Source organism: Podarcis pityusensis, assembly GCF_964106645.2.
Source record: "Podarcis pityusensis genome assembly, chromosome: 17".
In the NCBI taxonomy this organism is placed as follows: Eukaryota; Metazoa; Chordata; class Lepidosauria; order Squamata; family Lacertidae; genus Podarcis; species Podarcis pityusensis.
Window position 1 is genome coordinate 15163053 of NC_138042.1, and position 12849 is coordinate 15175901.

General features: G+C 43.9%; 1 protein-coding gene across 3 annotated transcripts in view; it reads right to left on the reverse strand.

The window, feature by feature from the left end:
* The window catches only part of ADAMTSL1 (ADAMTS like 1), a 485290-nt gene that overhangs the window by 223785 nt on the left and 248656 nt on the right, over positions 1-12849 (reverse strand). For all 3 annotated transcript variants that reach the window (XM_080987684.1, XM_080987682.1, XM_080987683.1), the window contains one exon: positions 1410-1537. In XM_080987684.1, the coding sequence (XP_080843810.1) occupies positions 1410-1537 (128 nt within the window). The remainder of the gene's footprint in view (positions 1-1409; positions 1538-12849) is intronic.

The following is a 12849-nucleotide window of genomic DNA, read 5'->3' on the forward strand; positions in this document are numbered from 1 at the left end:
ACCTGGTTTTAATTTAATGCTGCTTGCTTGGGCTGTAGGTTTAAGATTTGCATGCATGTGGGTACTTTAGGTGTGGGCTTCGAAAGTTATTCTAAAATGGATTTTATTATATTAGTGATATTTGTCATAAGGGGTTTCAAGAGTCCGGTGGGGCTAGTTTAAGACTATAAATTTCAAAACAGTGTGGGTCTTCTTGGGCACAAAGACACACATTTACAGTTTAGCCTGCTGCTGATAACACGCAGATCTTTCTGAGGGCGAAACTAGACATAATACTTGCATTTCCGTTTGTGAGTGAGTGCATGTGAATTGGTTTGGTTTTTAAATGAGAAACGAGCCACTATACAGACAGAACTACCATACACTCCCCGACTGTCATCCTGTCACTCTTACAAAACTACTTTTGGTAAAAATGGGGACCAGGGATGCCAACTATAGGGGGCAAAGGGGGATTCAGCCCCCTCAATATTTGGGGGGCAGGGGGCTGAGCTCACCCCTCAAAACTGAGGGGGCCATCCTCCCTTGCCGCCAGAGGGCAAGTGCTCGGGAACTGGGCGAGTTCAGGACACGAGCGCCCACCACATGCCCCAGCCCTCACCACCGCCAGGTGAGCGTTTGGGAGTGGGGTGGGGTAAGGATGAATCACATGACACCAGGCCCCCTCAATGTGTGTGTGTGGGGGGCAAGTTGGTGTCCCTGATGGGGACCTTCCATTGGTGCCAGAGTCTTTTGCTCTCCCATCTCTAGGGTTAACAGGAATGGCAGAGGAGGGGAAGAATTTCCATTGGGACAGTGGCATGAAAGAAAGGGTCAGCCCCCTGTTATCAGAACTGATGGGGGTGGGGCAGAGGAAAGACCTTCCTAGTGATTCATTTAGCATCTTGTCTAGTTTGGTCCCGAATCTCCTTTATAACCTAAAGGAAATATTCTGTAAAAGCAAAAGCTCAGTATGTTATTATACATGTGTGTGTTGTGTGCATGTGTCTATATATAGACACAAATATGGATATCTTTTTTGGGGTTTTATAGATCCCATATGACTAAATGATTTAGGGTGCGAAAGCTGGAGGTTTATCTCAGGTTCAATGCATAGGAGTGAAGAGGATTACCACTCTGAATGAGAGAGTCTATGAGTGGTTTCATTTTTCATTAGCTGGCAACGGACCGTTTGGCATTAGACTCAGGTAAGAACTATGTAGGGATTGTTCGCTGCGCTGCACGGTTTTTTGTTTTTTTTACTGCAGGCATATTTTAAGGACTGTGCGTTGGGCCATCAACCCCGCTGGAAGGTTGCCTGAAGAAGACGCGACCTTTCGTCTTCCAAGTTTGAAATGCAAGCACGATTCCGAGACACCCGCTGCTCTGTATGCTGTAGACTGAAGAGACTCAAGAGACATTTAACTCCTTACTTGCTGCTCAGGCAGCGCCTGAGGGAGTAGGAAGCGCCTCCCCCACAAGTACGGGAACATTCGCTCCACGAGCCCCAGGCATCCCACAGCGTATCTCGGTCTTCCTCCGATCGAGCAGTTCGAGAACTCTACAAGAGAAAGAAAGAACGAAGTCAAGAAAAGGAGACATTGGTGACAGTCAAAAGGTTTAAGATGCAGCCATTTTACTTCCTCAGGACTGTTCGCACAAGGCATCCTCACATCCAGATTCTATACCAATGAATCAGGTTCCTTGAACGAAACAGCATTTTTGCAAAACAATAATTCGCACAATGTGTAAATCCATCTGCTCCACCTGGCACACTGGCTGAGACCCTTCCTGCTTGTGCACTGTCTCACCAGAGTGGTACATGCTCTGGTTATCTCCTGCTTGGACTACTGCAATGCGCTCTACGTGGGGCTACATTTCAAGGTGACTTGGAATTGACAGCTAAGAATGCAGCTGCCAGACTGGTGACTGGGAGCAGCCACCGGGACCATGTAACACCAGTTCTGAAAGACTTACATGAGCTCCCAGGACATTTCCAAGCACAATTTAAAGTGTTGGTGCTGACCTTTAAAGCCCTGAATGGCCTTGGCCCAGTATACCTGAAGAAGCATCTCCACCCCCATCGTTTATCCTGGACACTGAGGTCCAGCACCGAAGGCCTTCTGGCAGTTCTGCCACTGTGAGAAGTGGAGCTACAGGAAACTAGGCAGAAGGCCTTCTCAGGAGTGGTGCCCACCTTGTGGAACACCCTCTCTTCAGATGTCAAGGAGGTAAAGAACTACACGATTTTTAGGAGACATCTGAAGGCAGCCCTGTATTGGAAAGTTTTGAATGTTTGACATTAACCCAGCCAGATGGGTGGGATAATAATAATCACCACCACCACCATCACTGGAAACACTTCATTCCAATTGCTTTAATTGGGGGGAAAGTCTGGGGGAAGTTTTGGTTGCTAAAAGGTGAAAGAAATTGATTCTGCACATGCTCCAAGGCCCTCTGTCTTTTACTGATCCATTTCAGAGATGATCTGCGGCATTCAAAATAAGTCTATTATTTTGGGTCCGAGTTAGGCTATTCCTTGTGTTAATTGTTGCATTTAGATGAAGGCTATGGGATGGTCAGAGACAAATAAGGACAAACATGAAAACTGCTTCTCAAGAAATTGAGTAACATAAAACACACAACCACTGGCTTCTGATATAGTAACTTGAGGTCTAAACTACTGATTGTTTCTGTTGGGATGCTGCAGCAGTTTAAAGCATAAAATAGCTTTCTTATCTTGAAAGGCTGCATGAAACCTTTGTCATGATATCAGAAGCCTAGCGAAAGTCTTCTGTGCTGAATGCAGTTATTCACAGGCAGTTTGGGTAGGGGGGTTGGGAAGGGGTTCACTGAAGGCTGGAACTGTGAACAGTTCGGTATATATCTTTTCAGGAAAGCCTTTGAACTTATCATAGACCTAAATCCAAACCATCAACATCTACCAACAGCTGGGAACTGTGCCTGGGGCCCTCTCTCTTTAAAGTTCTTTATCAAGTAGGACCTACCAATGTGGCTGCTGAGAGCCTTTGACGTTACAGTTGACAGTTGTTTATACTGGGAATGAAACAACTAAGAATCTATTTATTAGTAATGCCGAGGGAATGTGGTATTATTCACTGTTGTGTTCTCCCGCAACCCCACTTCTCATTTAATGTAATAATGAGCAGTAGGAATGTTATACCAACTACATTACCCAGCAGTGCTGCTACTCAAGTGACTGGGTAACAGGGAGATCAAACTCACGTAGCATAATTTTTATTACTGTTGTGCCAAAATCCGTCATCCAATTTCTTAAAAGAGGCTTCCAAGATTTAATGTGTTTTATTTAACCGATTGCTCTAAGCCCTACAAGACTGAACTTCAGATATTTGACAAAGACCTGTTTATATTTCAGAAGGCATTTTAAAGTAAGTTCTACCATGCCTATTTATTGAACTCATGTTTTCACTTGTGTTTTTTGTTTGTTTTAATCACCGTATTATTTGGGTTGATTGTTTTATTGCTGGTAGTGTGCCCATCTGTGGTGCCCTTTGTGCCCATCTGTGGTGAAAAGTGGTCTATAGGATCACACTAATACAGATTATTAGAAAACTGAGCCTAACTAAATATGGTCTAAAGCTCAAAATAAAAAAAAAACCTAAGATCATGGCCACTGGTCCCATCACCTCCTGGCAAACAGAAGGGGAAGAAATGGAGGCAGTGAGAGATTTTATTTTCTTGGGCTCCATGATCACTGTAGATGATGACAGCAGTCACGAAATTAAAAGATGCCTGCTTCTTGGGAGAAAAGCAATGACAAACCTAGACAGCATCTTAAAAAGCAAAGACATCACCTTGCTGACAAAGGTCTGTATAGTTAAAGCTATGGTTTTCCCAGTAGTGATGTATGGAAGTGAGAGCTGGACCATAAAGAAGGCTGATCACCAAAGAATTGATGCTTTTGAATTATGGTGCTGGAGGAGACTCTTGAGAGTCCCATGGATTGCAAGAAGATCAAACCTCTCCATTCTGAAGGAAATCAGCCCTGGGTGCTCACTGGAAGGACAGATCCTGAAGCTGAGGCTCCAAGACTTTGGCCACCTCATGAGAAGACTCCCTGGAAAGGACCCTCATGTTGGCAAAGATGGAGGGTACAAGGAGAAGGGGAAGACAGAGGATGAGATGGTTGGACAGTGTTCTTGAAGCTACCAGCATGAGTTTGACCAAACTGTGGGAGGCAGCGGAAGACAGGAGTGCCTGGCGTGCTCTGGTCCATGGGGTCACGAAGAGTCGGACACGACTAAACAACTAAACAACAACAACAACAATCAAGTTCTTCAAACTATTGAGTGAAGAGAGGATTTAGAGCACGCATAGGCAAACTCGGCCCTCCAGATGTTTTGGAACTACAACTCCCATCATACCTGACCACTGGTCCTGTTAGCGAGGGATGATGGGAGTTGTAGTCCCAAAGCATCTGGAGGGCTGAGTTTGCCTATGCCTGATTTAGAGGTACACAGCTTAGAGCAGGGCTAGCCAATGTTGTTGAACGACATCTCCCATAATACCTGACTATCGGCCATGTAAACTGGGGCCGATGAGAACCATACTCCACAAAACATGTAGGGAACACCATGTTGGCTATCCCTAGATTAGAGCAAGTTGAGTTAACAAGACTGGGGCATAAAATCCTAGTTTAGAAAGTAGCAACAGGCATAATCCAGCCAAAGCTAAATTTTAAACCCTTAAAGCTCCAGCCCCATGTACAATACTTAGAGTCCTCCTAATGCATTCAATAGAGCTTTATTATGAGTAAACATATGTTTAATTGGACTGTCAGCATCTCCCACTCAAGCCAATGGAATTCAAATGTGTTTCACTTTGTGTTAAGTGGAAATGGTATATTAAGGTCTTATTGAGAATGGAAGGAGTCTAAAAAACTAATCCCAGCGCTTGATTTTAGAGCACAGATTTTGTTTCTTCCTGCGTACCATTTCCTTTTTTAAAAGTCATTTTACAGTAGAAAGTTAATCTTAGAAAATGAAGCACCCTAGAGACAGATTTGTGGCTGCTAAAAAACAGCAACACCCAAGTTGTCTTATTTCCTGCAGCCACGCCAAGGGCAGTTCTGTGAGTTTAAAGGAAGGGTTGAGTGGCAAGGGTCAGGTGCAAGTGACAAGGGGGATTCACAAAACCGGTGTCCACTGACCTGCTGCTCCTTTGACATTTCCAAAGTGACATACTGGCAGCATTTCTACAGCTGCTTCTCATCACCCTTAAAGGCACAGGAAGCTCCTTTTTTAAAAGAAAGAAAGAAACCAGAGCACAGAGATATATACTAAGGGAAATGAGGATTCAGGGCTAGATTCATTTGCCTTTAAAGAAAAACAACCAGCTGATCTTGCAGTTATTGCTGCAATAAACCACGTAACTTGTTCTGCCCATGTAGCTCTGCTAGCTGCTGGCTATGGAACAAGGAGGGCACCAAGAATAGCAACGTCAGGTTGAAAGTGAAAAAGTACCGCATCCTGCTATTTCATGCATCCAACTGATGGGAATGAACAACAGGAAACTGGGCGTTGTTACTGTACTACTAAGCTGCCTGCCAAATGGTGGGAATGACTGCTACAGGGCTCAGCTTGCTGAACTCAGAAGGACAGTAGTAGTTCACAGGCTGTCAATATCATAGGTAAAGGGACCCCTGGCTGTTAGGTCCAGTCGTGACCGACTCTGGGGTTGCGGCGCTCATCTCACTTTATTGGCCAAGGAAGCCGGCATACAGCTTCCGGGTCATGCGGCCAGCATGACTAAGCCGCTTCTTGTGAACCAGAGCAGCGCACGGAAACACCATTTACCTTCCCGTCGGAGCGGTACCTATTTATCTACTTGTGCTTTTGAACTGCTAGGTTGGCAGGAGCAGGGACTGAGCAACGGGAGCTCACCCCGTCGCCGGGATTCGAACCGCTGACCTTCTGACCGGCAAGTCCTAGGCTCAGTGGTTTAACCCACAGCCCTTAATTCTACACCAAAGGCTAAACTACACATGACACTTGCTGAGTGGCAACTTGACTTTTATTAATTAAACACCAGGGGATTGCAAGTGAAAGACATTTCCATTTATGCATGGTTTCAGTCTCACACCAATTTTATCACCCCGTGCTACAACTCCCCCAGAAAACTTCTCCAGAGATTTGAGGGATCCTTTGGGGTGGTGTGTGTTGTGGAGCAAGGGGCTTCAGCCTGGGGTGAGGATTCTACTAGCATAACCCTATATTTGGATCCAAGACTTTGTACTTAAAGCAACCAATCCATTTTTCACATAAGAAGATGCACAAGTTAATAAAGAAGTGTAGTGGCAATTGGCTCGTGATAATCCTACAGCATCTCCAGATGACATCATTCTGGAGGAGACTGGATGTGCAGCCTGCTTTCCAGAGTCCACATGTGCTAGTGACCCCCATTTCACACTTACCTTCCAACTTTACTGCAGGTGGAAAGAACTCAGGGACCAATATGGGCTGTGTAGTTCACTTGGCAACAGTTCCTTTGTGATTGTGTGCCAACCTCTCCCCCCCCCCCAACAACTTCTTTCTTATGGAAATGTATGGTAATCTAATTTCCTGTCTTTCCAGTTCCAAATGCACCAAACTGTGAGAGGAGCAAATTGCCCTCTAGGCACACCACAGAGAGCCACGTGGTGCATGGTCAGGAAATACTGTGGCCAGGTGAATGGAATCGTGCAAGGCTATTGGTGCAAAACAGAGAAGCCTCAGAGGACTGCACACTACGAAGAGAGAAGATAAAGCTTTCCCAAGAAAGCTATTCAGTGAACTTAACGGCTCTATTCCATCCTATTCGTGAAACTTTTCCTTCTTCGACTGACAATACTCTGCCAAATACCGTATTTTTTGCTCTATAAGATGCACTTTTTCCCTCCTAAAAAGTAAGGGGAAATGTGTGTGCGTCTTATGGAGCGAATGCAGGCTGCGCAGCTATCCCAGAAGCCAGAACAGCAAGAGGGATCGCTGTGCAGAGAAAGCAGCGATCCCTCTTGCTGTTCTGGCTTCTGGGATAGCCATGCAAAGCCTCCTCACAGCAGCAGGAAGAACATTCCCCCTGCCCTGAAGAGGCTTTGTGTTGCTTTCGCAGAAGCCAGAACAGCAAGAGGGATCGTTGCTTTCACTGCGCAGTGATCCCTCTTGCTGTTCTGGCTTCTGGGATTCAGAATATTTTTTTTCTTGTTTTCCTCCTCCAAAAACTAGGTGCATCTTATGGTCTGGTGCGTCTTATAGTGCGAAAAATACGGTAGTTCTGGTTTGTGGACAGAACCATAGCATACTGGGAAGCTACTGTAGGCTGTTGTACTTCTATGGAGACTCAAACCGCATCTGAAACAGATGTAGGGGCTTCTTTCCTCCCCTCCTCTCCCGTGCCAAAGTAGCTTTCTAAAGATCCGTTTCTAATCTAAACGGTTAATAGAATCTCATTCTAACTACTGTAACATGCAATATTTCATTGTTTGGCTTTCATCCAGTGGCTGGCGGGGTGGGGGTGGGGTGGACCAGGGACCTAAACTGAATTAATATATTCTTATAGCACAAGAATATCAGATCAGTCCAGTGCACAAATAATTATTACGCTCATTAGGCATACCAAATTCAATTCTCTCTTATCTTTATTAAAATGCCACGCAGCTTAATTTTGAACCAACCCCTGTAATTGCTGGGATAAAGATAATAATTAAAAGGAAGCAAGATAAGTGATCAAATGGTGACCACAGCCAATCCCAACAGCTGCAAAGGATCACCCACACACTGGGTGCGCAGATGTTCTCCATCCAACAGATGCAATCCCATTATCATTTACATGTTGGGCAAGGATAGTCAAATCCCTGGTTTCTGATATTTTTACGGTAGCTTGCTTCCCAGATTGTTGTCTTAAATAAAAAACAAAACTCAAATTGGATGGTGGGTACGAGAGAGAGAGAGAGAGAGAGAGAGAGAGAGAAGTTTTGTCTTACCGCAAAGATTTTTGTAAATCACGAAAGAAACCTAGAGCAGTCATGGTAATAAGCTGAGACTGAAGAGCAATTAAGCAGGGGTCACAAGGTGAAGCCACAATCACTGAGCGCTCTTACCTCATCACAAATTCCAAGCAGTAGAGCAACTTGAATTTGGACGAGAAGTCCAAATTTCCCCGAATAAATTTGCACGCCCACCAAGAAAAGAGCCATGTGCCTGCTATTTGCATTCCAAAATTCATTATAAGACCTACGCTTCCCCCCAAAACATGTGACCTCCAGCTGGAGCAGGGTCCAGGTTTCCTTTTAACAAGTGGAATAAACATAATTCATTTCAACTTGGGCCATGTTTAATGTTAGGAGAAAGTAAAGTGATTTCCCCTCCTCTTCTGAACTGACTGGTGATGCCTTAAAGGCCATTTAAAGGTTTAGAGGAAGAATGTGTTTATTTACCCTGAGTCTGAAGACTGCCTTGATATATAAACAGCCAACCTGTGTAATCCATTTTTGCCACTTTCCTGAGCTGTTTTTGTTTACTGCTGCATTAGCACTTGAGGATTTACAGTAGTATAAACATTTAAGAAAAGAATTTTTTTTCAGAAAGGCTCCAAGAAACATCAAGCAAATCCCCCTTGGACAATTACTGTGGAAAGGAGATCTTAGGAAAGTGAATTCGCATCTGAAATGTTTGTTGTCTAGTACCACAAATCAACAAATCAAGTGATTAGACAAGAATGAGCAACATGACTTGCCAAAAAAAAAGGTCAACAGAAAAGTAGAGGCAAGTTATATCTTCTCTGCTCCAGTATTGAAATTTGCAGTTTTCCATTAACGAGAAATTGTTCTTTTAAATGTGCATCTTATTCCCCTCTCATAGGCTTAGCTAACTAACAAAATAAAATGCAAGCACTAAGATACATTCTAAAATCCGGATATTCTGCCAGCTTGGGCTTAAATAACTGTTTCCTCTTAGGATGCTTCCAAAAATGGCCCATGCTTTAGAGTTTGGTGAGTTTCTAAGACAAATGGGGATTTTTGCTTGTGGGGTGAAAGAAAGTCCTCTTTTTATGCTCTTGTTCCAATTACGATAATGAAATTGTTAGGAGGGTGTTCTTTATAGACGGAAAGGGAAATTAGGGAGGAGCTTTGACTGGCAGAATTGGCAATACTAAAGACACCACAATACCTGTTCTTCATTGGTAAGAACTCGATTGTTTGGTGTGGCAGGACTCATTGCACAAATATGCACAAATATGGGCAACACACACACACACACACACACACACAAACGCTTGCTTGCTTGCTTGCACAAATATTGCACAAATATGGGCAACACACACATACACGCTTGCTTGCTTGCTTGCTTGCTTGCTTGCTTGCACAAATATTGCACCAATATTGCACAAATATGGGCAACACACACATACACATACACGCTTGCTTGCTTGCTTGCTTGATATCATCAAGCAAGCAAGCATGCAAGCAAGCAAGCAAGCAAGCGTCTATGTGTATGTGTGTGTGTGTGTTGCCCATATTTGTGCAAATTTACATTGACTGAGATAAGCTATTGGAACTAACGTAAAAGAAAATTTCTGGAAGTTTGTGTCTGCAATAAAATGTTTAGGGTGACTGCATTTCCTCATCTCCTGGTTTTAATTACATATACATCAAAGATTCAAAGAATCAAACACATCATTAATCAAACGTGTGCAACAGAATGGTATTCATAAAGCACGAGAATACTTTAATAAAGAGCTAATTCAGAATCTAAACCAACCTGGGCATTCACATCAACCATGACCTAAAGAGAAGGTGCTAAATGAATGAATAGATAAATAATAGAAAACCAGCTGTTCTACATGTACGTTGAGGCAGAAGGAATTATTCTACTTCTACTGTTTGGTTTTGTCTTTTTGCATGAGCATCCCAGTATTTGAATGGACAGACATGAATTGGTAATCACAAATATTGTATTTCACTTAGTTCGGTGCATACGTTGCTTCACTCAAGTGACCTCAATCCCCACCCCAAGCAATACAGATGTAAGCCGCAATGGCTTTTCCAAACTGTTTGGAATCAGTCCTGTCCTCAGTTCCCTAATACACACTTAACCTTCACTTGACCCTGTTAATACCGCTAGGTATAGCTGCATTTAACAACAGAAGAACAGATAGCATGTATCTGTAAAAAGCAAAAGCAAAAGAACCCCCCGTAAACAAAAAAAACCCCTCCCAAATCTGCCAGTATAATGAAAAATATGTACATATTACATAACATGGAACAGGTCAAATAATGGAGATTCTATTAACCATCTCTAGAGCCTTGCTAAAAACATTTGCCTGGCAAATGAATCAGGCTCAGAGTGGGATTTTTATTTTTTTTATTTTTTGTATGCATGTGGGTTTTTGTTTTGTTTTTTTGCTGTCCTAGAAAGCAACTGATTCAGATAGCAGCGTCCTGAGTGCTGCATGTCTGAAACATCACAAGCTACGATGCTCTTAATCTGAAGTTGCACAAAGACGGAGCTGAACATAAGCCTTTTCGGACATGCATTCCATGTAGAATGGATGCAAACGGAAACCTGCTCCCTCATCCCATCTACAGGTGTTCATTTGAATGCTTGAAAAGAGTGCCTTCCATCAGCTTCGGCTGGTGGCCCTGCTGTGCCCCTATCTGGACAGGGATAGCCTAACTACAGTTGTCTTTGCTCTGGTAACCTCTAGGTTAGATTACTGCGATGAGTTATATTCTATGTAGGGCTACCTCTGAAGACAGTTCGGAAACTTCAACTGGTGCAGAATTCGGTGGTGAGTTTGCTCACGCAATTCAAAGTGCCAATATTAAACTATAAAACAGCTCAGGGCCGCTATACCTCAAGGCTTGCCTCTCCCCATATGAAGCTACCTGGACCCTGAAATTATCATCTGAAGCCCTTCTGTGTGTGCCTTCTCCACGAGAGGTCCAGAGGGTGGCAACAGGAGAACGGGGCCATCTCTGCAGTGGCTCCCCCATTTGTGGAATGCTCTTCCAAGGGAGGTTTGGCTGGTGCCTTCATTATACACCTTCAGGCACCAGAAAAAAATATGTTCCTCTTCAACCAGGCCTTTGGCTGGTTGACATCCAATACCTGTTACAATACGTTTGTGTGGGGGTGCGGTTATTGGTTTGTTTTTGCTCTTGTTTTTAGGATCTTGTATTTTTGTGTTGTGGAGCGCCCTGGGATCTACGAATGAAGGATGGAATACACATTTAAGAAATAAATAAAATAAACAGAGTGCCCACATGATAATCTACCCAGTGACGTTATTCAGACATAGCGCTAAATCATATTATACTGGGCTAGTATTGGCCTCCTTGACTTTTAGTAATGCCTTGAAATATTCCAGCCAAAAGCAGTACAGTCGTACCTTGGAAGTTGAACGGAATCCATTCTGGAAGTCCGTTCAACTTCCAAAACATTTGTAAACCAAAGCACGGCTTCCGACTGGCTACAGGAAGCTCCTGCAGCCAATCAGAAGCTGCACCAGACGTTCAGCTTCTGAAAATCATTCGAAAACCGGAACACTCACTTCTGGGTTTCGATCGCTCAGGAGCCGATTTCTTCCAGAGCCAAGGTGTTCGAGATCCAAGGTACGACTGTATTTGCATGTTTCACCTAAACAGCAATAGCAAATGTCATGCTGTCCAATACCACTGCAATATCCAAATCTACATTTTGCTTCTCTTCTTTTTATTGGTTTAAAAGGCCATGGCTAGGAAAGACATAAATGTGTACATTGATATGGATTCTGTATCACCTGCTGCCCATCTGGTTATTGCTCAGGGATCTGATAACAGCCAGTGATGACATGGGAACATCATTTGAGGTTGTTGTCTTAAACTTAAAACGTATTCTCCGCTACCGCAGAGAAGGCTCTATGCACACTGCAAGGGCATGAACAGAGGTGTAAACATGGAAGGAGCTTGCCAGTAAAATGCTCCTGCTGTCCTTCACACCTGCACTGTCTCCCTCTAAGATACTTGGGAGAGCGTGAGATGTTTGACCATCGCATAACCACTGCTTGAAAATACCCTGCATTCTGCTGCATGTCTCCCTCCCATACCATGCAAGGTAACCATGGATTCGAATTCTGTAATAGATGGTTTGGAAATCTCCGCTTATCGACAGAGCATAATGCTAGAATGTTAGTATTTCACTCCTCCGATGCCGCAGATGAGATTGGTGTAAATCACATGCCTGTCTGGGAAGAGTGTGGGAACGGAAGACAGTCTTATCTCTTCCACTGTATGTACTATTTGTACTGTACTTTTGCTGTCACTTGTCTCTCTTCTTCTCTTGAAGCTGGAGAGAGAAGACGCCATGAATCCTTTGTCTGTACATGTTGTTGTTGTTTAGTCGTTTAGTCGTGTCCGACTCTTCGTAACCCCATGGACCAGAGCATGCCAGGCACTCCTGTCTTCCACTGCCTCCCGCAGTTTGGTCAGACTCATGTTTATAGCTTCGAGAACACTGTCCAACCATCTCGTCCTCTGTCGTCCCCTTCTTCTTGTGCCCTCCATCTTTCCCAACATCAGGGTCTTTTCCAGGGAGTCTTCTCTTCTCATGAGGTGGCCAAAGTATTGGAGCCTCAGCTTCACTATCTGTCCTTCCAGTGAGCACTCAGGGCTGATTTCCTTCAGAATGGAGAGGTTTGATCTTCTTGCAGTCCATGGGACTCTCAAGAGTCTCCTCCAGCACCAGAATTCAAAAGCATCAATTCTTCAGCAATCAGCCTTCTTTATGGTCCAGCTCTCACTTCCATACATCACTACCGGGAAAACCAAAGCTTTAACTATACAGACCTTTGTTGGCAAGGTGATGTCTCTGCTTT